The 24376-nt window shown below is 43.9% G+C and overlaps 1 protein-coding gene across 2 annotated transcripts in view; it reads left to right on the forward strand.

The window, feature by feature from the left end:
- The first annotated feature begins 3944 nt into the window (after positions 1-3944).
- TTC39C (tetratricopeptide repeat domain 39C) overlaps positions 3945-24376 on the forward strand; it is a 105080-nt gene continuing 84648 nt past the window's right edge. Inside the window, exon 1 of one of the 2 annotated variants that reach the window (XM_023647571.2) lies at positions 3945-4221. In XM_023647571.2, the coding sequence (XP_023503339.1) occupies positions 4058-4221 (164 nt within the window). In that variant the 5' untranslated portion in view covers positions 3945-4057. The remainder of the gene's footprint in view (positions 4222-24376) is intronic. The other variant, XM_070220840.1, reaches the window with a different exon arrangement.

Genomic DNA, 24376 nt, shown 5'->3' on the forward strand with positions numbered 1-24376 from the left:
TAAAAGCAGTAACTGAAATCTTCCATCACCTTCAGAAGAGTAAAAGGGCTGAGTTTGATAGCAAAGCTAGTGTAACATGAAAATGGAGTGACACTAATTTCCCTGCCCTCTTCCTTTTCAGAATTCCAGACATTCTCGGAACCTGTATTTATTTCAACTGGTAGAGTAGATTTACAAAAAGGCACATTATGGCGTGGTTATTAGTATTACTAAAAAATTTTAATAGAGCCTAAGCACACACAACAAGATTTTCTTAAGGCAGGATATTCTTTAAATGCGTTTAAAATGTAATTCCCAAAACTCAAAACATGTTTGGGAAGACAGGGGTAGGGGATGTTTGTTAGTTGTCTCTCTGACATCCATACCCTACCTCTCTTTTCCTAATAGACTTGGGATTTCCCAGCCGTGGAGTTTGGGTGGAATTGGCTCCACCTCCCGATCCTGGAGCAGGCTCTGATTGGCTTAATCCAGTCACAATGAGCCACCCCTCCTAACCACATTGATCCGTTCAAGAATGAGCACTAGCCAAAGTCAGGCCAATCAAAGCCAATGAGATTCAAGTAGGGGATTTTTGATTAAGCATTGGAGAAGCAATGCCTTCCTACTGAATGTGAAGGGGCAAGAAGTTCACCCCACGAGCTTCCAGCTATTTGGGGACCAAGAGAGGAAGGCTTGTCTGAGAATAGAGCTACCAAGCACCAAAGTGGCATACGGAGAGGTGGAGAAACTGGGACCCAGTCACAGTGTTGCAGCCTCAGTACAGCCTCATTATGGGAAACCCTCTTCACGAATCAATAAATTTGCTTTTCTGAGCCAATGTGGGTCAGGTTTTTCTGTTACTTGCAACTGGACATCTTAATCTACAAAAATACCTACTGTATAAAAGGTAATACACATATCTAAACCGTTTCACTGAGCATTTGGACTTGGAATTTCATCTTCATAATGAAATCTCATGAAGAACCACAAAATACTGACAACACCCACAAGAGGTGGTGTGTAGAAAGGAAATAGTTCTTTCTTCCACTTGAGAGATTTCTGTTCTTTTTTTTCCCCCTCCTTCCAAAGGAAACACTTGGGTAAATCCTATTAGGCTGAAGCCAAGCACCCTGAAGACTGCATGAGTTCTGCAGGAGGGTGCTGAGAATCTCACAACTTCAAGTATATGGTGCTCTAACGTGTTAGCAATCTAGATTTTCCTTTCTTTTGCAGGTACAATACACCATGACCTCTTAAATATGTCATTATCTACATTATTATCTAGTGAAGAAAACACAATCAGCCTTAATTCCCCACCTGCTAGGTGAACCTTGGGTAGGTGTCAGTGCCAACTACAGCTGCCACAAGTATCACTACTGGTCCATATGTTGTCTCTCTTCATGATTGTGGGGCCCATTTTGAATCCTCTTTGTATCCCTTATCACAGAGCAAATATTTGAAAATGTCCCTTCATGATGCTGCTGCTAATCTAATTATTTTGGTATCTGGTTAAATCCAATTTGGCACCTAGCTGGTGTATATTACATGGCAGACTTATCCTCTATCCATATTACCCCTTCCCTGCCTATTATGGGGTGGTGGGCAGTTGCACTGGACCTTGACCCAATCATTCAACAGTTAAATTTCACTAAGTCTGCGTAACCAATTGTGCTAAGTTCTTGAGACAGAACTAGCCCCACAAAGATTGGTTTGATTTTGCTCCCTGCTCCCCCCATCCTCAGCTGCGGGGCCCCAGGAACAACTTGTTAACAATGCCCAGGGTGCCATCAATTCCTTGACATTTTTCCCTCTCCCCAGTAAGAGGGACACAGAGAACTGTGCCTGTTTGCCTTCTTCAGTTGTGGGAGTACCGGCTCTCCGCTAACTTTGGTATTGCTCTCTGGTTTCACTCCCTCGTTGACTAGACTGTTTCAGGGATTTGGGGGTGGATGGTTTCACAGACCCAAAGTTCACCCAGCTTGTAAGCCCTGGGCATGTTGTCAGCTCTCGTCACTGGTAACATGTGGACAGGGGCCCCTCTCTGGCAAGAGCCCACGTGAGCCACATGGCCAGTACAGAATCTAAGACCTGCGTTAGAGGGCTCTGCTCATCAAAACATACACACACATAAATTCACTAAAGAACACATGGGCACCTCTGTCACTCGGGATCTGGCACTTAATGCTGGCTCAGTGGAACTTATAACCTTCCATATCCATTCTCACGATTAACACTGTGCAGACCCCAAAGAAATGCTACTCATTTCTTGCTCAATCTCCTAAAAACAAGTTACAGCTTCTGAATGCCATGAAGGTCTGTAGCACTGCTGACGCTTGAGACTAACAGTGCTTTAAATCCAAGAGTGTTTGGATAGGAAAATTGGTCAACTTGTCAGATCCTTCTCAGAACGCATGAATGCAGTGATTCCTGCATTACAGAGTATTGTTTCTCAGGGGTGAGAACCATCCATTTTCTTCTTTTGGGGTTCCAATTTGTGACTTCAGATGTACTCAAGAATTAAATGGTATTTTAATAGTTACCCATGACAGCTCAGGAGTGACAGCAATTCACATTACTTAAATTTGTATATATGGATGTTGGGGATACTGTATGGATTTAGATATTTGTGTAAGGGATGGCACAAATCACAAAACAAGTGATAGCAACTTATATGATGAAATTGTATTATTTTGTAATTTTTCTGTGATAACTTATCATATTGATCCTATTACTACGGTGGACGTGACATTTAAAATTCATGGGTTATCTCGAAACCTGAATATCGCTCTACCTTTAAAGACAATGTCAGCGGTAAATGCTTTGCAGAGCAACGTTTCTCCAAATTGAAATTAATAAACTACACTCTAAAAGCTACAATGATTTAAGAAAGGTGGTTTGATATTAAAAACATAATCTTGAATGTAACAACATATTTAGTGATTTTGTTAAAACACAATGCAAGAAAAGTAAATTTACGGAAAAATAAAAATGATTCATGAATTGTTTGTCTACATAATATATTACCCACCCAGATATCACCAGGTCAGACATACCCCAATAATGACTAAATTTAGTCATCTCTGACATTTTGCTGATATTTGGTCATATGAAAACCATAGCTTTCACTTATTTTTCTATTTCATTGATATCAAAGTATAATTGCCAGCCTAAGACTAGAACTCACTTCAACAGCTTAATTTATAACTCTTAAATATTCAGGTGTATACCATATGGGCCTCCATCTGACCTCTTGCCCTATCGCGCAAATGTTGGTGGCGGGCCAGAGGGGGTGGATGCCGGATCCAGGAGCTCTCCGGTCCAGCTTCTCGGCGCTAGGCTCTGGGCTGCGGTCCGGCAGGTACCGGAGGACCCGGACCCGCCGCCCACCTCCCAGGGGATTGGCTGCCACCGGCTAGTGGGCGGCCCCAGGATCGGGATGAAGTTGGGGGTCGCGGGTGCTGGCCGCGTGGGGTTTCAGGCTCTCGTGGCGAAAGCGCCGCGCGCTGGCTGCGGCCACCTGCTCTCTAGCCGCGCGCTCTTGCTGCTTCCCAGGAGGAGTTCCCCGTGCCCTTTTCAACCCGCTTGCCCTCTCTGGCTTCCCCGAGGCTCCGGGTCCGGCCCTTTTGGAGGAGAGGGTCAAGGTCCGGGGCTCGTGGCCTCGCGCGTATCCGCGCTGGCCCTGGACGGCTGGCCGAGGGGCGCGGTGAGGGCACCCACAGGGACCGGGCGCTGGGGCTGCAGGAAGCGGGGGCGGCGGCCGCTCGGGCCCCGGCTCCGCGGGGTTAGAGACACCCGGAAACGGATTCGCTTCGGTGCCCGCGCGAGCCGCGTGTCTCGGAGGGAGCGGGAGGAGCGCCGGGCGGCTGCTGAGTAATCCCCCGCGGCGGCGGCGGGCGGCGGCCTCGGCGCGCACATCCCCCGCGCCGCAGCCGGTCGCGGCTCCTCCCTCCCCGCCCCGCCCCGCCCCGCCGCCCGCCCCGCGGCGCTCCGGACAGGTAGCGGCGGGCTCCGGGCGCGCGCCGGGCCGCAGCAGCTGCCCCCGACCTCGCCTCGGCCCTGCGCAGAGCCTCGCGCGCCCATGGCCGGCTCGGAGCAGCAGCGGCCGCGGCGGCGGGATGACGGAGACGCGGCGGCGGCGGCGGCGGCGGCGCCCCTGCAGGACGCGGAGCTGGCCCTGGCCGGCATCAACATGCTGCTCAACAACGGCTTCAGGGAGTCGGACCAGCTTTTCAAACAATACAGGTGACCCATGCCCCCTGCTCCCCCGCCCCGGCCACGCGCGCCTCGGGTCCAGCACCTGCGCTTCACTATGCAGCTGGCCCTCCCCCTCCCGTCGGTCACTAATCCCTGGCCCCGTCCCCGGTCCCCATGTCGCCTCCCTCGGCCTGAGCTGCAGCCGGCGCTTCTGCGCCTTTGCCACATCGCCGCTTTCCACCCCCACCCCCGCGCGGTTGTCCTTTCCCTCCGTGGGACCCGCCACGCGTCCTCCTGGAGCGCCCACGTCTCTCCCTCTCCCTCACTTTCTCCGCGGCCTCCCCCTTTGAGAGGCGCCCGGGGATTTTCCGCTCCCCGCTCGGGGGTCGCCCTCCCGCCGCCAGGTCCGGAGCCGGGCTTGGGGACCTGGGGCCGGATGCGATCTGAGGCAGCAGCGAGCCTTGGACTTGTAGTGGTGTCACTCCGGCTCGCGTGCTGCCAGAGCAGCCTTTGTGACACGGAGCACACCAGCTGGCTCGTGCCTGTTTCTTGTTCCTCGTATTACTTTGCATCATTGTGCATTCCGGACGCTTTTATTGTTTGAAAACAGATATGCATAATCGCCTTGCCGTGCAGGAATTTGAAAAACTCAACCTAACTCTGCTCACTTACCCCCTGTCTGCCTGTCTTCTAAAACTCAGTCCTGAAAATTAGCTTCTAGTTCTTTTCAAGCAAACATATTTACTATGGATTTCTCTAACTGAAAGGAAGAAGGAAATGGAGGGATTTTTAAGTATATGCAAGAGTGGAAGGAAGAACACGTGTGTTCAGTTAATTATGTTTCATTCGTCTTTTTAAAAATGAAGTGAAAGAACTGAAACTGGGAACTTTCTTGTGGGTGTGGGAGGAGCCTTCAGTTTCATTGGGGCCCAGAAGCATCTGCTTTCTCGTTTAGGAAGAAGTTTGTGATTTGCCCTTTGAGTGTGGACAAGACTCCGGGATGTTAATTACTAGCTTCTCTATAGATGCTTAAGGGCCATGTGCTTCACACTTTCTTGGGCCCCCTGGTTTGGTTAGGAAGAAGAAGTCTGATGTGCTGCTATGATGGAGAGCCACAGTCTTAAGAAAATGAGAGAGAGGGAGATAGGATGCCCAAAGTTTTCAGACCTCAAAGAATGGTGGTTTCTGCTGGTTGGAGCTTCCACATCTTAATGGCACAGCAAATATCTCACAACTATAAACTTTTCACTGAAGAAATTTTACTTTTAAATCAGTTTTTTTTAAATCGAAAAATGAAAACTTCTTAGCTTTACTCAGAACATTTTATTTTTAAAGCATACAAGTCTGATTTCAAGCCAGAGTTTCATCAAGGCTTTTAATGGAGGATAGATTTAAAAGATTTGCTTGTCCTGCAAACTCTCTCGGGTAGTTTTTGTAGCCTTCTGAGAATATATTTCATGAGGCAAAAAAAAAAAAAACCCCAGCATCTGAATATTTCGTATACTGTGCTCTGACTTTTTTTAGACTACCAGTTTGTGTTGTATGAGAGAGGCCTGTAGAAAGTCTTAGAGTCAGGTTTACTCTCTTTAGTTGTTGATCAAGATATGGTGCTTGCGTGTCAATACTTCTTGCTTTGAAATATTTTGTTACTTATGTTAATGTTTTTTTCTTCTGAACTGCTTTAGTGTACTTAAATACTACCTTGTGGTTCCTGTATTTGAAAGCATGAAATAACAGTATTTTTGCCTTATCTAGGCAATTTTATGCATTGTTATTAAAGGGCAGGTTATGGGTCATAGGAAAACTCATTTTCTCACAGCAACAGCAGAGAGATGCATCTTGAAAGGTGTTTCTCTGTGGGTGAGTGTGTTGGGGGTGGGGGGCGTGTCCAGAGAGGATTTACATTGTGTAGATAAGAGCTATCTGCTTGTGTTTTGAAATTAGAACTGAAGATAAAGAAGGAAACAAAATATTGTGGTATGTGTTCTTTGCCAAGCACAGTGCTAGGTAGGCGCATTCCCTTATATTCTCACTATTCTGTGACAACAAAAGAGTGAGGTGTGTTTCATCGTGACACTTCATAATGAGAGACTTGAGTCTCAGGGTTTAGCATGGAGCAGGACATAAGCACTGGGGGTGTAAATTAAGGACTCTTTTCGTTATACCTGCCTGTCCCATTAAATTTATTATTTTTTTTTTTTGTAATTTTCCCTGCAACCTCATTTTCCAGCAACTTAAAAAACTTTTTTAAGAGGTGGACAGTAGTAACATTATCCTGTCAGCTTTCCCTTGCTCCATCTGATGTGTTTGTGATGTGGAAAGTCATTGCCTTCTTCTCGTCTCCCTAAATGTGCTTCTGATCCGTGTTTTGGAAAGCGCGGTTGTCTAGAGGTGTGCTTGTGGACCAGAGTCTGCAACCAGCATTCCAGTCCTGGTTATGCCACTTTTAGTACCTACTGACTTTGGTTTCTTGAAATTTGCTTCCTTGCCTATAAAATGGGAGTAGCACAATCATAGTGTAGTTGCTAGAATTAAAAGAAATAATCCATGGTAGCTGTTACAATGTAAGCGCTCAGTAAACACTAGCTAGCTTTTGTACCTGATGTGTTCACCACTCTTGTGCTTTCTTCTTGACGTAGTTTGCTTAGAAGACAAAACGTCCTGTATGCAGGTAGCTTTTATATTTAAAGTTAGCCTCACATACTACATTTGAAAGATTTAGATCCTCTTATGCTTTTGGATGCTTCCTGTTCCAAAGTTGAATGGCCTACTGGAAAACTCAGCAGTAACTTTGTTGTAAGTATTAGAGAATACCTCTGGCTCAGTTTATCTACGGAAGAGAGAGCGACAGCAATTTGGTTATCTCCTTTCTTAGGATTGTTTTGTCACAGAGGACCACCCTTCCCCCACGAGTAGACCTTCCAGAATCTTATTGTTACAGTTTAGCAATAGAAACATATTTTGTATCTAGCATAACAATAACATTTTTTATTAAAGCCAGAAAATCATTTTCTCATGCCATATTACTGGGATGGCAGAAGTTTCATCAATAGCTACTTACTGAGAAATGATTACCTCATAGAAACGGATTATTATGAAGGCCATTCTGAATTAGTGGAAAGTCTGGATTGTATAATTCACATATCATACATATAGGGATTAGAAATATATGCACAGTAGCGGCTTTCTTTTGAGCTATAAGACATGCCATAGTTGGAATTTCAAAATATAGCTGTGATTTCCATTGTAACTATAGTAATGATGTAACAAGCTGCCCCCTTGTTGGCATTGAGCCACTGTCAGGTACTTGGAGATGTGTTCCCAGAGGTTGGAACAGATTGGTGCTGCTTTGTGGCCTCTCTGCTCTGAATCCAAGGACATAACTTTGTAAGTTCGTGATACTCACCACCTGAAATCAAATTCCTGATCTTGGTCTTAGGGTTCGGTGCTCTAATCCAGCAGTGTTCACTCTTCCTCCTACACACACACACACACACACACACACACACACACATACATACACATACACACACACACACACACTCTCATACACTCTCATTCATTCTCACTCTTAACTGATGTTTGCATGCATGACACACACTCAGACCTTTGGGTATTCAGGCACAGGATGTGGTAGGCTGTGGTTATGTGCACAAGACAGGCACTAAATTTTTAGATGTTGTGGTGTAGGTAAGATTGACAGTGGGAGGGAGTCTGGGAGATGTATGTGTGGCCCTCTGTAGTCAGTAGGAGTGGAGAGAAGCAACTTATAGCCCAGCCTGGAGGAAGATTTTGTGGAGGAAATGATGCCTGAGCATCAAGATGGGGTAGAAGTCAGTGAGTTGAAGGAGAAGGCGTTGGGGGGTGAGGGGAAGAGGGAGAAGGAGGATGTGAGAGGCGGTGAGGTAGAAATGGAAATCTGGGAGAGGAAACAGTGAAAACGCCACATGGAGATGTGAAATGGCATCTCAAGAAGAGGGTTGAGAACTGCAAGCTGATCAGTATTATTAGGTTGTCAAGTTTGATGGCTTATTCTACACTTGTTATTTTCTTCTCAGATCCACTGGTTGGTCCAAGTTTCCTATGAGTCAGTGCTGCTTTTCAGGGTGACTTTGCTGCTAGGTGTCTAGTCAGCTCTCTGTTCACGATGACCATTGTCCCCCACGGTGTGGCCCTCACATCCATAATTAACTTTTGCCTCCTTAGGACCTCAGTGTCCTAATGTCACCATCTTTTTCTCTTTGGGGCTTGCAATATTACTTTGCTTTTTAATCAGAGAACTAGCCGGAGAGGTGAAGCACACTGAACTGTGAGGAAGACGGGAGACATCTGGAGCTCTTGGCCAAAACGAGCTTTGCAGTTCCAGTTTCCACAGGCCTGACGTTTGCTCTCCCTCCTCCCTGGAGGGCACCATCTCCGTCTCCTGCTTGAACAACTGGCCTTCTTTCTAACCTTAAGACTTCCATAATTCTTACCCCTGCCAACACCACCACCAATTTCTGGCTGTAAATCTTATTAAAAAGTCATTTTTAGTCATTGTCAACTAAAATAAGAAGCATATAGTGATGATAATGAATGTTCATTGAGGATCAATATGCATGAATATAATAAAGAACTAGTAATAGTTGGTGTTATGAATTGTGATATTTTTCTTTTCCATGTTATTTAAAATTATAAAAGTGGCAAAAATGTATTAAAAACAAAAAGCAAGAAAGATTCAGGGTAAGTAATTTGTGTATTTTTAAAATGAATGTGTGGATTTTAAATTGTTTAACAGTTTACAGCACATATGACAAAGCCATATGACATGTGGCTTTATTTATGAGCATGTTGATTATAGAGTCAGTCTTACCATAGAGATGGCTCAGTATAATCCAGGGATTGCAATTTATCGCCGGTGGGCCAAATCTGGCCTGCTGACTGCTTTTGTAAATAAAGTTTAATTGGGACACAGCCACTCTCATTTGATTATGTATTTTCTGTGGCTGCTTGTACAATACAATAGCAGAAATGAATAGCTGTGACAGAGACCGTAGGCTGGCAAAGCCTAAATTATTTACTCTCTGGCCCCTTACAGAAGAAGTTTATTGACCTCTGGTACAAACCATAGTTCCCCCTGGAAAAACTCAAAAGGCGTGTGTAAGAGGCCTAGGCCAGTAGATGTCTGAGCCTCTTCCGTGCCCCAGACTGTGTCGGATGCTTCAGAGGACAGGAGTTTCAGGCCACCTGTGTTTTCTGCATGATTTGGCTGCTCCCAGACAGCAGCGTGTCTGTGCCTTGCTGCTGGAGTCTATAGAGAGTCCGTGGAGGCAGAAATGCAAGAAAAGGAGAAGGGATGAAAAGCAGAAATGGTGTGAGGAAACGGGCAGGAGAGATAGGAAACTCATCTGTTGCCTTTTTCCATCCTCCTCGGTGGTGTGTTTGTAAAAAGGCTCATTTTTTCCCCCCAACTATTGCACTGTCTGAAAAGCTCCCAATTAAATATTCATTATAGATATATTTGTCTTAATTGGGATTCTTTCAAAAATGCAACTGTCTGTAGAATAATGGGAGAGTTTGTATAGGAAATTATCAGGAAAAAAGTGAATACGCATACTGTGGGGGGGGGTGTGTCTGTGTACAAACACACATAGTTAAAGACTCGAACCTTAAGAGTCTGTGTGCTCTGAGTTATGCGTGCTGTATTAACAAGTAGTTCAGTGAGTTACCTTCGTTACCTACCCTCTTTGAGAGGAGCTCTACCAGGTGGAATGAAGTTGCAATGAAGATAAGGCAAAAAAGGAAGAGAGAGAATATTGAGGCATAGAGCACTTTTTGTTCTAGTTACACAAAACCACTTGTAGATCCCAAAACACATCATCACATTTCAGCGGTCATGGCCTCCTGCACAGGCTGTTTTAGCTCCTAAAATACCATTTTTCACACCCCCTTCTCCTTTGCCAGGGTAACTCTCCTCCTTACGCAGCAACAGCAGTGGGACTTTGAAGAGGCTAAGGCTAAATAGAACTTGAGGAGGAGAGAGTGTAGAAGTACAGAAAGTAGATGGCTGTGTAGCACAGATGAATTTCTCTGTTGTTTCAAAACTTTGCCTAGTGCCCGCTCTACTCCGTGAGAGGGTTGGGATGCCGGTGAAGAATTCATCTCTTTTATACCTTTTCCACCACTTACTCTGTTCCCTAAATTCGGGGTATGTTGTTCAGCCAGTCACGTAGGTCCAGTTTGGGATTGAAGAGGCCGTTGTGGGCTAACGTGGGGATCTAGGCATCACTTTAAAGTCTTTTTATTATGGGGAGAAATGCATTCCAATTTCTGAACAAGTGACTTTGCACCTGTGTTTCTTTTTTTTATTGAGGTATAATTGACGTAGAACATTATATTAGTTTCAGGCGTACAACATAATGATTGGATCTTTGTATGTATTGTGAAATGATCACCGCAATAAGTCTGGTTAGCGTCTGTCACCATACAGAGTTACAAAAACATGTTTTTACGTAAAACCGTTCATCACTTTGCTGTGTAAGGAGAGAGGGTCGTGACTCCCTGATCTCTCATTTGAGGATTGAGGGAGGGCTTTTCTCCAGGTGTGAAGGTGGTTGATGGTTTGCCATCTCAGCCCTTTCCCTAGCTGAGGTTGCTTTCTCCATCTCTTCCTTCTTGCTCAAGAATTTCAGAACACAGGAAATATATATATTACTCCTGTCTTACAGGGAAACTGACAGTTATTACAGAGAAAGGCCCTAGAGAGTGTCTGCCATGTGCAGGACACAAAAGGGAGAAGCAGCTCTTGCCTTCAAGGAGGTGTTGCTTACTTATCATCTTTAAATGTGCCTCAGGAAGGGTCACTTTAACACCTTGTCTTGTCCAAAGCTGTGCTGTCTGTGAAATCACTTGTTTAGGTGACTTGCTTTTCCTAATACACATCAAAATAAGCACATAATGGTAAAAATGGTAAAACTGTGTGCCAGGTCACACACCAGCACTCTTGAATGTTAATCCTTGTTTAATCCTCCCCACAGCTCTGTAAGGGAGTGCTCTTGTTACTTCTGTCTTATGGGGGGAGGAGGGGAGGCACAGTGACATTGAATGACCTGCCCAAGGTTTCACGTTAAGTGGCTGTCTGGCTCCAGAATCTGTGTGTTTAACCACTACACTGTACTACGGCTCTTCTGCAACTTAGACAATAAGAGAAATTTACCTATGTGCTACTACAGCCATCTTGGGGTGAGTCACCAGAAATATGCAAACCACACTCTGACACCCAGAGGCTACTCGATAAATCCCCAGAGAGATCCATCTTTAGGGAATGTGTCACCCGGAACTTTAGACCCTTTGTGGCTCCCAGTCTTCTACAGGATGAAGTCCGAGGTCCTCTCTTGGCATAGGATGTCCTGTGATCTGGCTTGTCTGCTTCCCTGCCTGCCTCCTGCCTCTTCGGCCCAGTCGTGTTGGAGTATATTGCATCATCTAACTAGTTCTGGCTTGTCATTCAAGACACAGCTCAGATCTCCATGAAAGGGTGGTGTGACTCCTCAGTGCTCCTGCAGCATCCTTCCACCCCTTTATCCAGCACTAATGTTGTAGGGAAGTTGTTTACATGGCTTCCTGTCTGTGTGATGGGGCTGAGATAGTAGAGATGGGTGGACTTGCTCGTCAGGTGTTTTGGCCTTCCTGAGGTTCTGGAGTGATGTGGGATCCATGAGATTTTATAGGCATATCAGCTCCCTTTTATTAGCTAGTCGGCAAGTGCAGCCCAGGGGCAGTGTCATTTAGGAGCTCTGAAAGTCAGGATTCCATATCACTCCTTCCATAGTGACACAGTAGGTGCATCTCTTGACCCAGTGGAGGCGCTCTGGAGTGCCCCCTGAATTGACACTCTGCTCCTCATGAGCAGCTAACAGAACCTCCTGGCCTGTCAGCCTCTTCCCTTTGGTGCAGCCAGGTGGCCCAGTGCTTAGTGTGGGGCAATGCGGAGCAGAGCTGCCACTGAGCACACGCTGGTCTTGATGGGTGCCATCAAAGGAAAGCTGAGCAATCTGAAGTCTGCTGCTTCTGTAGTGGCCTCGGTCTCAGCTGTGCATGGCCCAGGCATCACAGCTCTTTGAGTGAGCTGTCCTCCGCTCTGTGTTGTGTCCAGTCAAGGGGAGTCCTGCTCTAACTGGCCGCCCTTTCACTTCTCTCAATAGCTGCCTGTGGGGCTCTGGGCCACCCCCCGGGCAGTGCTGGCATGACGTGATCTGTAGTATTTGCCTCTCTGGTGTGAGAAGGCAGAAATCCAGCTCCCCAACTCCAGGATCCCTGTCCTGAATTTCAGGAAGAACTGGTCTCTGGAACAACTTGGCGGCTAGAAGGGAAGCTTTCTAGAGCAGGGGCTCTTGTCTGTCAGATCCAATGCCCTCTTTTTATGATAAATATTTTAGAATTCCTCTTCTCTGCTCCTAAAACAAAACTGATAGATGAAATGACTTGCCGACATGTACAATGTCTAAAAGTCAATAGAATGCCCAAGTAGTTTTATAAAGGAGAAGTAAAAAGAAATTCATAATGAAAAATTCCATGTATTTCAAAATGTAAATGCCCAACATGCCTTAGTCAGAAGATGAAGTAGTTAGATACTGGCACCTGTGTATAATGAATAAATTTGGATTTAAGAGAAGATCAGAAGCCATCCCATAGTAGAGAAATCAGAGAGCAGATGCACTTTAAACTAAAAGAGGTAACATATCAAACTTATCTATATGTGTTAAGAGAAAGCGGGGAAATAACCTTAATTGGAGTAGGAACAATACGCCAGGCCAAAACGCTGACTGTGGAAGTGGAGAAAATGAGGAAGCACGACATTTTGGCAGTGAGCCAGGCCGCCTGTGTCGGGGTGGTGTCAGAATAGTTAATTGCCTGTGTTAGGACGTGGGATGTGTGCTGACAGAGTGTCTCAGAAAACAGATCTCCCATCTTTAAATCCTTCCCCAAGCCAAGCACTTTGGAGACCAAAGCCTTGAATACATGTCTGGGATTAGAGGATGAATTGAGAAAAAGCTTTATAAGGAAGTTGAGGAGGGAGGTGGTATGTGACCCCTGAGGACAGTATCAGGGTAAGATAGAAAAATAAGAATCAAACCCAAAATAAATAATTTCTGTATGCAATTTTTATCATATAAATTTCACTATGCTACAGACTCTTAATATAGGACAGGAAGAATGACAAATTTATTAATGAAAATCATTTGTATCCAATATTTCATGAGTCTTCAGTAATTTATTTGGCTTTAAACATATTTAAAGGAGTTTTCAGTATCCCTGTCAATTGTTGGCATGTGATAGCTACAGATGCAGGCTGGTATAGCTGTGGTGTTGGCAACTCAGATGCCACACGCAGTGTTGCTATTGGTGACATGGTTTTCCAAAATTGTGAACAAATCTAGATAAAGGGTATATTTAGACAGTGCCAGAATGATTTTGTGTTTCTATGTCCATGGAGGTAGGTTTTAGAACTAAATAGTGATAAACAGTTTTTCATCCACATGATTTTCTAGATGTTCAGAAGTTGTGCAGGACATGGGATGATGTGCAGGACAGGGGACAACATGCTCGCCTATCTCGCACATTGCAGGATGTCTTGCATCCTTGGCCCATTCCATTGAGAGGCACTGAGTTTGGGGACATGAGGCTCAAGGCAAGGTTTGCTCTCTGAAGCTGGAATCCCGGGGCTGCCGGGAACAGCACAGGGGTGGGGTGTCTGTGCTGATAGGAGGGGGACAGGCTACCCAGGCTGACACAGCAGCAGAAGAAGGAGCATGGTGGAGAAGGCGGTGCCTCCATTGCGTCTGTGTCCGCGGGTGCCAGGAGAGCCCAGGGGTAGGGTTCATCCAATGTTATGCCCCACAGGTTACTGCTCCTAAACACCAGCTTCTCCAGGTCACACATACACAGGTGCTTCTAGGGCCAGACAGCTCCAGGAAGGGATGTCAGCTCCAGTTCTTCTGTCCCTTGCCATGTGGATAGAGAAGCACTGGGGCCCTTTCCCAACTTCATTCTCAATGGGGAGCCAGCTTGCAGGACCTGTGTCTTTCTAGCCTCAAGTGACTTTATTTCAGATGCCTAGTCTCCCTGCCCTGTCCCCACTCAGGTCTTTCTGACTTTGAATCTCAAGATATAAAGTGGTCCACAGCCTGCCCAAGAAGTGAGCAAGATTTTTGCTAAGTAGGTTACTCACACACACAAAAAAGAGGCTGAATCCCCAGGAATCAGGACATGGATGCCCCCAAGTTAATAGCCAAGGAGACCACAAAAACAGTTCTTCTAAAATGGGAAAAAATAGGGAAGGATGCTTCATGATGATTTTCTGTTCTGTTGTATTTAGAAGTAGCTAGTAGGAAACACCCCTCCACACACATACACACACACACACACAATTTAATCTCTGATAGGATGCCTCAACAGGACAGATATGCAGAGCTTTCTCTGGTCTCACCCTCAACCATGACGTCAGCTGCATCCCATAATACATGTTAGCTTGACCTGTTCTTACATGCTTGATCGCACCGTCGTATTCCTTGCTGGGTGGGGCTTTTCTAGGAAAACGTGAGTCTGAGCGTGATGCGTCTGAGTTCCTATGTTTAGCAAGCATCATTTGCTGCTCTTCCCGCTTTGGTCTTCTTGCCATCTAGATAAATGCCTTTTGTGTTGGAATTGTGCTTTCTGGCCTCCTCTCTGCAGCAACTCTCCTTCAGGTTTTACTTCATGTAAATTATTCATCCATAAAGTAAGCAACACCAGATAAACAGATTTTTAAATGGTTGTATCATTTTATCTCTATCAGAAGTAAAAATTTGGTGCTACAGGGCAGAAAATGAGGGAAAAACGACATTTTGTATCTGAATCCAAATCGAATTTGCTAAATGACGGGGATTCAGGTTTTGGATTAAACTAAAATCCATGCTGTATGGCCTCTTGAGGAAGCTTCCAAGATAATGAGTCACTGTCAAGGCTTCAAGTGCTGTTTTTCCCCTCATTTTGAACAGTGAGTTGCAAACTCTCTAGTTATGTATTGTCAACGGATCTCTGGAGCAAGAAAGAACTTGGTATCTTCGTGTCTTGTATATCATGCTCACCCTCTTTATTTAGGTCTAAAATAAAGAAGCATGTTGAATTCATCAGCTGCATCCCTGTCTGATGTTGTGACTCTTGAACTATCTGAGACCAGAATGGGGCTGCTTTTGTAGGTCTGCAGTTGTTGGAGTAATTGGACTTCTGTCTTTCCTCCACATTGTAGGAAGGTTTGCATCAATTTAATTGCTGAGAAAAGAGTTTAATTACATCTGGAATGCCTTTTGCTTTAGCTGTCAACCACGTGAATCCAGATGTTGTTTGCTCATTTCTGTATTGATGATTGAAAGATACTCATTATTTTGAATTATCAGAATTATGAACTGAGCTAGAAAATCTTCCTCTTGAAATAGCAAAGAAAAACAAGGAGGAAGGGCGATGGGAGAGGGGAAATGGCGGTCTAAAGAAGTTTAGCCAAGTATCGGGACCTGCTGTGGTGGATTTCTTGGAGATTCTTGTTCTGGAGAAATTGCTAGTATAAAAATGGCAAGAAATGAGAGAATCATTTGGGTGTTTTTCTGTAGTCCATGTATGGTGTCTTGGATCTGGGCTTGGCCTGTAGTTGAGGCTAACTTGAAATTGTGAGCTTTTCTCTTCATAGAAGAATGTTGAGTTTTATCTAAAAGTAACAACAAACCGCATCAGAGAGCTATTCTGTTCAAGTCTAAATTTACAGTTAAGGAAGCTTATGAATAGTGAAGTAAACACAAGTGAAATTTTCTTGACCTATGCTCTACTGAAAACTAAAGGAAAATGTGGGTCCCTTGGTGAGAGACACACACTTCCACGTGAAGTTCAGAGTGGTTTACTAAGCACTATCTGACTAAAATTTTATTATCAGGACTAAGTCTCTAGTTTCAGTTTGAAATGCCTTTTAACTGAGTGATAGACATCTCCTAGAATCTTTAAATGATTATCTAAAATGAGCTAGTGTTTGAATTGCTTATATAAATAACCTGTATAAACAGTGTGTGTTTAATCCTCAAAGTATTCATGCAGTTTGTGGATTATTGCCATACGTAATAAAGGAACCCTATTATGACTTAAAGATGAGAAAATAACGAAAATATGTTGATCAATTTTATTACTTTTAAAATAACCCTTGTTGAAGGATTGGTTGGAAAGGCTTTTTAGGTGGTTGATGAAAATGTGTTTGGATGATCTCTTTGTAAGTTGCTTATCAATGCTGGCTCCTTCTGGTATTGGTATAGAATGGAGATGATTGAGCTGATTATTTAGTTGTATGACTTAAGATAGAGAAGGTACTAATGCTGATGAGTTAAGAATATATTTGATACACATTAATGACAGAATTAGAAAAACTGTAAAAGCAAATTGACTTTATTTAGCCTGAAGTTATTTTCAGAATATATCAGTAACTCTAAATGAGCATCAGGCCTTAGCAATAAATGAATATGAATTAGCAGAACTAGAGAGGAAGCAGAGTAAAGTTAGAAGTGTTACGGTCTTGTAATCACACAACAGTTATTTGGTCTTCACTCGCCTTACTGCATGGGCAAAGAATGGCAGTGAATGGTCATCAAGTGGGTAATCAGTGCTTACTGTTAACGTGCACTGTCGTGTGCGTTTCATCCTTAACCCCGATTCTCTCAATAGCCCTGAGGATAAATATTGTTATTATCACTTTGCACATGACAAAAGTGAGGGCTCTTGACAGAAGGAAGTCTTACAGAGCCCAAGTTAAAAGAGCATGAGTGGAAGATCTGGCCCCAGCCCCAGAGTGTAGGCTCTTTCCCTGCTTCCTCCAAAAGAACCCTGTTCTTTCACTGGTATTACCCAGAAATATTGCAGCCCACTTGTTTAGCTGGATCTTCTCTGGCACATCTGATCATCTTCCAGTGCTCCCAAGCTCAGTGGATGGCACCACTTGAAACAAGGTTAGGCTCGTCAGAAGTCTAGGAAGCTCTCTTGGCAGTTCCCTCTTACTCACCATCTACGTCTGCCAGTTTTCCTTCCTGTGTATCTCTTGAACCCATTCACTTCTCTTCATCTCCACCACCATCACCTAGTCCAGGCCACCTCTCACTTGGAAAACTGCAGTACCCCAGCTGGCTTCCTCATCTCCTCTGTCCCTCCTCCACCCCCACCACTGTGAACTTTTCAACATGTGAGTCTAATTATATTGCCTCTCTGCTAAGAATCCTTTCATGGCCTCTTTGGTAGGCTGAAAAATGGTCCTTCAAAAGATATCCACAGCTGATCCCTGAAATCTCTGAGTGCTACCTTCTGTGGCAAAAAAAGTGTCTTGCATATGTGGTTAAGTTGAAGATTTTGAGATGGGAAGATTATCCAGGTGGATATCCAATCCACCCAAATGGGATAGATGTGATCACATATATCCTTATATATGAAACAGAGGGAGATTTCATACACATAGAGAAGATAGTATGAAAATGGAGCAGAGAGAAAGATTTGAAGACGTTGGCCTTGAAGATTGGAGTGATGGTGGCCACAGGCCCCGGAATGCAGGCAGCACCAGAAACTGGAGTAGTGAGGGCATGGATTCTCCCAGAGTCTCTGGAGGGAGCACAGCCCTGCCCACATCTTGATTTCAGCCCAGTGAAACTAATTACAGACTTCTGGCCCCCAGAACCGGGAGAGAATAAATTTCCATTGTTTTAAGCCACCAAGTTGCAGCAATTCATTACAGCAGCCACAGGAAACTAAAACAACCTCCCTCTGCTCTCAGGATTAGCACCAGAATCTCTATCAGGAGCTCTGTGGTGTGGCTTAGCCCTGCTTGGTTTGCCTCTTAACCATCTGCTGTTTTATCTTTTTCTGTATATTTTACAGTTATTTCTTTCATTTTTTTTTTTAAAGATTGGCACCTGAGCTAACAACTGTTACCAATCTTCTTTTTTTTTGATTTCTGCTTTTTGTCCCCAACTCCCCCAAGTATATAGTTGTATATTTTAGTTGTGGGTCCTTCCACTTGTGGTATGTGGGACGCCGCCTCAACATGGCCTGATGAGTGGTGCCATGTCGGTGCCCAGTATCCGAACCGGCAAAACCCTGGGCCGCCATAGTGGAGTGCGCGAACTTAACCACTCAGCCACAGGGCCGGCCCCTCATTGTGTTCCTTCTAGGCTGGGGCTGTACAAAGCCAAGTGAGCTCATGCTAGAAAATAGACTCATAGCTCTTGTTTTCATGTGGTGGCTTATATAAAAATGGAAAAGTAAAATAGCTTTAACTTGACAGTGATTTTGATTTTAATGAGTTTCAGAATCTGTGCTAACCTTCATTTAAAATATCAACGCTTTGGCCAGTTACATCACTCTGTAGCCTTTTCTTTCTTTGCTGTGCTCTTCCCTTACTCCTTGACCTCTGGTCACCTTAGTCTTCTTTCAAATTCTTGAAGATTCTCGAAGAATCGTGTTCTTTTCCTCTGGGCTTCCCACCTCCGTTTGTGATTATATACAGATAGCACTTGCTTTGCTTGCTTCTAACATGCATGGATTTCAGTTACCAGAGGTTAGTTAAATAACACCAGTTCCCCAATAACATGGTTCAAATTTCACTTAGCCCTGTGTATGAACTGTGAGTAACTGTACATACAAGCTGCTAACTCTTGAGCCCGCAAGTCACCACGTTTGTAACAGGTGCACGTCATGATCAGTGACCAATCACGTCACTTCTTTCAGAGTTGGCCTCTGACTGGTCACCGTGCATCTCTTATTCAGTTCCCACACAGACAGCAAAGTAGGTTGTTGTGTTGCCTCCTTATCTCTTATGTTAAATCCACATGACATTTTACAGAAGTGGGTAATTAAGAGGGACTTGGCGAACAAAGATGAAAGTGTAGCAAAGAAAAAAGTGAAATCTGGGAGTGAAATCTGCATTGAACATAAATTGAGTTATAGGAGGAGGAGCTACCCTGGGAGTGTTATCCCTGTCACCTTTCAAGGGACTCTACGTGTACAGCCATGGGTGCCTAGTGAAGGCACTTTTACCAACACAAAGGAGCTAAGTGGTTGTAAGGAAAAAGATGAAGATGTCCCAGAATCGGTGACACAGGCAAAGAACTTCACATTAAAGAAACTCGCAGAGATATGTCACAACATTGAAGGCACAAAGGCTAAAATGTTGGAAGCTGATCCAAATCTAGTAAGAAGTATGACAGTTCACCAAGACGTAGCAAAAATGCTCACTCTGCATCATAAGTTATATGACAAGAAGAAAGCAAGTGCTCTTCAAATATTCTCGATAAGGTTTGTACAAAAAGTAAAGCACTTTAATGTCAATGTTTCTAATGTTTTAAATTATAGCCTACTAAATAAATACTAGTTTTACTATTTTTTCATTTCATAAATATACATATTTATAACTGGCAGGAAGTTTTTAAATTATTTTTTAATTATAAAATGTTCATAAAAAATACACCATTTTAACCATTTTTAAGTGTACAGTTCAGTGGCATTAAGTACAATTATGTTGTTGTGCAACTGTCACCACCATCCATCTCCAGAACTTTTTTAATCTTCCAGGCTGAAACTCTGTACCCGTTAGACACTAACTCCTCATTCTTCCCTCCTCCCAGCCCCTGGCAACCACCGTTGTACTTCCTGTCTCTTTAAATTTAACTACTCTAGGTACCTCATATAAGTGGAATTACACAGTATTTGTCCTTTTGTGACTGCCTCATTTCACTTAGCTTACCGTCTTCAAGGTTCATCCGTGTTGTAGCATGTATCAGAATTTCCTTCCTTTTTAAGGCTGAATAATATCCCATTGTCTATACAGTCATGCGATGCATAACAACGTTTTGGTCAATGACAGGCCACATATACAATGGTGGTCCCATAAGATTAGTACCATAAGGGCTGGCCCGGTGGTGCAATGGTTAAGTGCGCACATTCCACTTTGGTAGCCTGGGGTTCGCCAGTTTGGATCCTGGGTGCAGACATGGCACTGCTTGGCAAGCCATGCTCTGGCAGGCGTCCCATGTATAAAGTAGAGGAAGGCGGGCACGGATGTTAGCTCAGGGCCAGTCTTCCTCAGCAAAAACAGGAAGATTGGCAGCAGATGTTAGCTCAGGGTTAATCTTCCTTAAAAAAAAAAGATTAGCACCATATAGCCTAGTATAAGACTTCCCCCCACTAGACCGTGCTTCTTGAGATTAAGAACATTGTCTGATTTGCTCACTGTTGTATCCCCAGCACGTAACCTGATGTCTGGCATGTAGTGGTTGCTGTCAGTAAATGATGCATGAATGATCCTTGCTTTCAAACATGAGTTTTACCTGGATCCCACTGTGTGTGCCATACATCTCCCATTCTTTAAATGTATGGATCCTTTATGATAGGAGGTTTATCTGGGGTATTGGAAAGTAGTGTTGCGGGGTCTCAGATAAACTGTCTCGCTAGGAGGATTAGATAAGACTATGAATTGATGTCTTTCACTTGTTTTAAGGCTTACATATGTTAGACATTCTGTGTAGTGTTCGTTGGTTATTATAACATCTTGTATTATCCCTTTAGCACTAAGACACTATATATGATCCCACTTGAAATAGAAAATTCAGGACAAATGTGTGCTGGTAGTGAAGTGTAGTTGGTGGCAAGGTTGCTGCTGTGAACTCAGCTGTTGTGATCAAGGAGATCATAAAGCAATCAGCTGTTGTGATCAAGGAGATCATAAAGGGACTGTGGCATTTTGTGTTGATATGCACCTGTGGAAGTGGGGACCCTGCATCAGGTCAAGAGAAAAGACACTTCACTTCTTCTCATTCTTCAGGCTGCATAGTGAGACTCCCCTGCAGGTGGGGCCTCACTTGGGGTCAGTAAAAATACAACCAAAAGGTGATTCCTGCTGCTCCACATGCCCATGTCCTCTGAACAGTCAAATGCATGTCTAGTGATGACGTTCGGCTCTTATCGTTCACTCCAGGTTCTATAGAAGGGTAATGTTTGCTTAAAATCAAATTCTCATTATTTTTGTTAATAAGTTAAATATTTATTGATTGCCTACTGTGTTCGAATCACCCCAGTAGGTGCTAAGAGGAGACAAAGGCAAACAAGACCCTTTTCCTGCCCTCAAAGAAGTACCAGTCGGGTGAGGGAGAGCCGCACAACATCTAATTTAAATGGAGTAACATCGTGAGAACAGAAAGAACAACAGGTGTGTTAGTCTGCTTGGGCTGCTGTAACAAAGTCTCACAGATCAGGTGGCTTAAACAACAGATATTTATTTTTTCACAGTCCTGGAGGCTGCGAGTCTGCAATCAGGATGGCAGCATGGTCAGGGTCTGGTGAGAGCTTTCTTCCTGGCTTGCAGATGGCTGCCTTCTCGCTGTGTCCTTGCATGGCCTTTTTTCTGAGTACATGTGAGTTCTCTCTCTTCCTCTTCTTATAAGGCCACCAGTCCTATCGGATTCCAACCCCCACCCTCATGACATCACTTAACCTAAATTACCTCCTAAAAGCCCTGTCTCCAAGTATAGTCTCGTTGGTGCTTAGGACGTCATCATATGCGCGTGGGGGAGACACAATTCAGTCCACAGCAACAGGGATGCCAAACTTTATTGAGGACTTACAGTGCATCAGACACCGTGCTGCGTGTTCTCATTCAATCCTCCTCATGACCCTGGGAGGCAGGAACTGTGATTTTCTTCTGTTTTACAGATGAGGAAACTGAGGCTTGGCAGAAATAGTTTTTCAAGCCCACTCACTTTACAGAGCCGATGTTGAACCCAGGGCCCTGGGAATTGGGGTAGTGTCAGAGGAGGTACCTTAAGGATGAGTAGGGAAGTGGCCAGGGGCACTCGGGCAGGCAGGGGAGCAGCCTCTGACTTGGCGTGTGTTGTATTCAGGGGCAGGCTGCTCCCTGGATGCACATAGAGAGGTGCATTAAAAGCAATGGTGGAGGTTGATGCTGGTAGGTAGGTGGGTTCGTGTTCTATGCAGAGCCACGGAGTTTTTTAGCCTTGCCCTTGGGCAACAGGGAGCCATTGGCAGTTTTTGAGCAGAAGAGTGACATAAGATTTTTGTTTCAGAAATCTAATTCTGTGTGTAATGTACACAATAAATCTGGAGGTCGGGAAACAAGTTAGGTAGCAATTGTCCTAGCCGACGTGGTGCTGCCTGAGCAGGGTCGATACACGTGAAAGGTTTTTGGAGGTAGAATCAACACGACTGTTGGGTTTCAATTTTTTTTTTTGGTTGTTGGGAGAGGAATTGAGGACGTTCTGGGTCACTAGCTAGATGGTGCTGCCACTGAGAGAGAGAGGGAGAATACAGAAAGAGGAACACATTTGAAGGATTGAGTAATGTAACAATTTCTTTACCAGTTTGCCATCAATTGGGAAATGTTACAGTGAGTGTTTTAAGTCTCTTGGGAAAGAAATGTATGTGGTACTGGATACTGGGGAAAGACTTGCAGTCGCTAGTTGAGTGTACTGGAGGCCTCTTACCTAATGTGATCAGACCACTAGTGGTTATTTAATTTGGAATTATAGAAATGAAAGAACATTTAGTAAATATTTTGTTCTGACTTTTGCTGTAAGGCCAAGGCCCTTCCTTTGTGAGTTTGCCGATGGGTTTTCCAATTGGCTCTCTTGCTTACGCCTCGCCTATAATGCATTCCTGTGGTTTTCAGCATGGGGGTCTTGAAAGTGGAACAGAGATTGAAGTCATTTGCAAAGCAATCTGAGTGGAAGCTCCATGGTTTTACAGGTCTTGTGCACTTATCTCTCTCACTAATCCTAAAGGAATTTTTAAAGTCATATGCCTTTATCAATCTTGTTGAAGCATTTATTTATTCTATATAGATGTGCCACTTTTTGTAACCTTATTTCATCTATTTACATGATAAACAATTATATAATTGCAGTAATAAAGTCAACAGGCACAAACATGAATAATCCCAGGGACTCTGAGGAAGCACAGAAGAACCCACAGTTTGAGTGTTCAGTAGGCAAAGGGCATCTTTTTCCCCTCCTCTAATAGTGCTGAATCTGGAGATTAAGGTGAGTGGATATTGGTTGGGTGTCTACTGTGTGTGTATTTTTTGTGCATGTATATATAAAACAAAGATAATTGTAGACATCAGTTTGACATGGTAGTACCATATTTTTTCTGGGTTACATTCTAAATGTCTCATTATGTTTAGAGCGGTTACGAAGAGGAAATGTTATAGGAAGCATTACACCATCATAGTGTCAAATGAAACTGGTGTTAGTGGAATTTCTCTTTAGATGTAGTAGTGAAGTGAAATGGGTTCAAGAAAAAAAGTGGGGCATCAGAGGGACTGTTGGATCACTAGAGAGAGAAGAGTAGAAGTATTTCCTTTTGAAATTCAGATTTATATATGCCATTTCATAATTTATGACTTCTTAGATTCCTAATGCCATCAGTTAAAATGATCATTGCTTCCAAGTGAGCCCACCTACTTTCTAGCAATGCTAAAAGCACAGCTAATTGTAGCGTCTAAAACAGCCTGCACATATAGTCCATTAGAGCCAAGGGTTATTTTCCCTTGGTGACAAGATTAGCATTGATTAGCTAGCACAGGAAGAGAACACTGTTGGCTTTTGAGAACCTTGGCTCTACCTTGCAGAGAGCCTGTGTTTGATGGCACTCTGGTGGCTGGCTGGCTGGGCAGTGGAGAACATACCCAGCCAGTAGCCCAGGGGTGTGTTAACAGTTTAGGAGAGGCCAGGAGTGCTATTTGCCGGCTCAAAAGACACCAAGCCAATGTAAGATGCAGCAAGGTCTCTGATGTGTGGTCCAGCAGCAGTACTGACCTTTGTCACTAGCTTAGGAATAGCTAGTAATTGTGAAACATCTTTGTGACCTCTTTCCTCTCATCTATTTCCCTGGTTTGCTTTAGTTATTTTAATGCTGGAGAGAAATTGAAGCTTTTAATAATATTAATGGGAGTATGATATCACTTTTTCTTTTTAATTTATTAAATATTTTAAACATACAAAAAGTACAGCATGTTATTAAAAATATGGATGCCTTTCATACTCAGAATTAACAGATGTTAACATTTGCCATATTTGCATCAGAATTTTTTTAGAGAAATAAAACATTATAAATACAGTTAAGATCCCCTTTGTTTTCCAGTGTAATTCCAGTT

Source organism: Equus caballus, chromosome 8 (genome assembly GCF_041296265.1).
Source record: "Equus caballus isolate H_3958 breed thoroughbred chromosome 8, TB-T2T, whole genome shotgun sequence".
NCBI classification, from domain to species: Eukaryota; Metazoa; Chordata; class Mammalia; order Perissodactyla; family Equidae; genus Equus; species Equus caballus.